Source organism: Cystoisospora suis, assembly GCF_002600585.1.
Source record: "Cystoisospora suis strain Wien I chromosome Unknown contig_1748, whole genome shotgun sequence".
Taxonomy (NCBI): Eukaryota; Apicomplexa; class Conoidasida; order Eucoccidiorida; family Sarcocystidae; genus Cystoisospora; species Cystoisospora suis.
In genome coordinates this window covers 1492-2454 of record NW_027154548.1, presented here as the reverse complement: position 1 = coordinate 2454, position 963 = coordinate 1492, and the positions used below count along the sequence as shown (strand labels likewise).

The 963-nt window shown below is 42.9% G+C and overlaps 1 protein-coding gene across 1 annotated transcript in view; it reads right to left on the bottom strand.

Annotated features, from left to right (window-relative positions):
* The window catches only part of CSUI_003876 (beta adaptin), a gene marked incomplete at its 5' end in the record, with an annotated part of 6646 nt that extends 6598 nt beyond the window's left edge, over window positions 1-48 (bottom strand). The window contains one exon of the mRNA XM_068064071.1: window positions 1-48. This exon is cut by the window's left edge and continues 241 nt beyond it. Within this exon, the coding sequence (XP_067923952.1) occupies window positions 1-48 (48 nt within the window).
* Window positions 49-963: the final 915 nt, after the last annotated feature.

Sequence of the window (963 nt, the reverse complement as noted above, 5' to 3'; positions counted from 1 at the left end):
GACGGAGAGAGAGAGAGAGAAAGTCTTGTGTTGCATTACCACCTTCATAGATGACGGGGGGGTTCTACATACATGAAGATGTACACGTATTCAGACACCTCCACATCCACACCTAAGGGGCATATCTAACTAGCTAGCTAGCTATAGACATCCATATGTATACAGAAATAGACACGTAAGTCACCAGATAAGCTCATCCACCTATAAAGCGAGAGAGAGAGAGCTGGGAGAGAGGCTTCTCATTCTTTTTAACAGCTTAGCCTTCTGACTATTTCCTGCATAGCCCATTGTCAAAGCGCCTTTGAAAGAAGAATAGATTGGTGCATACATACTAGAGATCTACATACATATACAGATCAACGCATTCATCTATAGAGAGAGGGCGCATACTTTTAGGTGAAGTTCGATCAATAGTGTGATAGACGATCTCTCACTTACGTACTCGATATGACTCTTGGCAGGTTCCTATCAATCTATCTATTCTTCAGCGTGCATGCAGCCCACCAAAGGACCCTCCCACATGCACCCACGTAACCCCAGTCGGAAACAAGGTATATACACATAGTAAATATATATATATATACAGATATACAGATATATACATATATATAGGGAGAGGCAGATAGATGCATATAGATAGGAACCCATAGGAAGTGTGAGACAGGAAGCGCTTCTTCTTCAGATTTTACTCCATGCTGTCCATCCATCCTTCTCTTCACTTAAGGGGAAAGCCTCTCTGGAGGTGTTAATCCGTAGAAGAAACCTATCTTGAAGCTATCCAGTCGTGTTTAGAGAACAGAGAAAAGAATCCATGGAAGACGAAGAAGACGAGGAAAAGACTGCGTATACATAGGCGTACATAAATACAGATATATACGTGTATATCTGTAGGTCTTTTCTTCCATAGAGGTCAAGCTGCCCCTTCTTCCTTCGGTGTCTATACAGCAGACACCCCCCCCCCCC